The sequence below is a fragment of the Entamoeba dispar genome, genomic scaffold (assembly GCF_000209125.1).
Source record: "Entamoeba dispar SAW760 scf_1105229457725 genomic scaffold, whole genome shotgun sequence".
Taxonomy (NCBI): Eukaryota; Evosea; order Mastigamoebida; family Endamoebidae; genus Entamoeba; species Entamoeba dispar.
Genome location: NW_001852836.1, coordinates 1312 through 2202, shown reverse-complemented (window position 1 = coordinate 2202; position 891 = coordinate 1312). Strand labels below are relative to the sequence as shown.

The 891-nt window shown below is 21.7% G+C and overlaps 1 protein-coding gene across 1 annotated transcript, besides 3 other annotated features; it reads left to right on the top strand.

Moving 5' to 3' along the window:
* Window positions 1–9: 9 nt before the first annotated feature.
* Window positions 10–366, top strand: EDI_307320 (serine/threonine protein kinase, putative; the record flags this gene model as incomplete). Its single annotated transcript, XM_001733649.1, has 1 exon — window positions 10–366. The coding sequence occupies one exon, from the start codon at window positions 10–12 to the stop codon at window positions 364–366; it is 357 nt and encodes a 118-aa protein (XP_001733701.1).
* Window positions 367–405: 39 nt separating this feature from the next.
* Window positions 406–502: a sequence feature (AT_rich).
* Window positions 503–608: 106 nt separating this feature from the next.
* Window positions 609–682: a microsatellite.
* Window positions 683–727: 45 nt separating this feature from the next.
* Window positions 728–778: a sequence feature (AT_rich).
* Between the last annotated feature and the right edge of the window lie 113 nt (window positions 779–891).

Below are 891 nucleotides of genomic sequence, written 5' to 3'. Positions count from 1 at the left end.
TTTCCTAAAATGCATAGATACAAAGTATCAAAAAATGCAAAAGATCTTATTAAAGAATTGCTTGATGTTGATTCTGAAGATAGATTAGGATCAAAATATGGAGCATCTGAAATTAAACAACATGACTTCTTCTCTAATATTAAATTTGCGTTAATTAGAAATATGACACCACCTATTATTCCTCGATTAAATGGTCGTAGAGATACATCATACTTTTATCAATATAAACCTTATGATGATGACGTTCCTGATGATTGGGGATATGCTGCAGAGCAAAAATTCTATACTCCAAAGAAGAACCAAATGAAATTAACATCATTGGATGACATAACATCATCTATCAATAAAATGAAAGAAGGAAATTAATTTTTTTAATTCAACTTGTTTTTATCTAATTAGTTCTACTTTTAATAAAATAAAAAATAATCTAATTAATAATATTTATTTGTTTATTCATTTTCATTATTTTGAGAAGTTATATTATTATAATTATTGTTATATTCATCATCACTCTCTGTGCTGTCAGAGTATTTAGTTAATGTGATATGGTGTAAATTTACATTATTACAACAACCAATATATAATTAATACTAATGTATTTCATTTATTTATATAATATCATTATTATTGTTATTATATCAATATCATTTTTTTTTAAATTATTATTGATAATTTATGATTAAATCAGACAGTATATATATCACAATTTAAATGATTTCTACTAATCTTTATATTCATTAATTTGTAATATATTATATTTACTTAATTTATTTAAATAGTTATTGTTGTATTTTTATTTCTTACAATAATCAGATCATAATCTGTGTTTTATTTTGTTTATTATCTTGATGATATATTTCTAGTCTTCTTGTAAATTTAATCATCCCATGT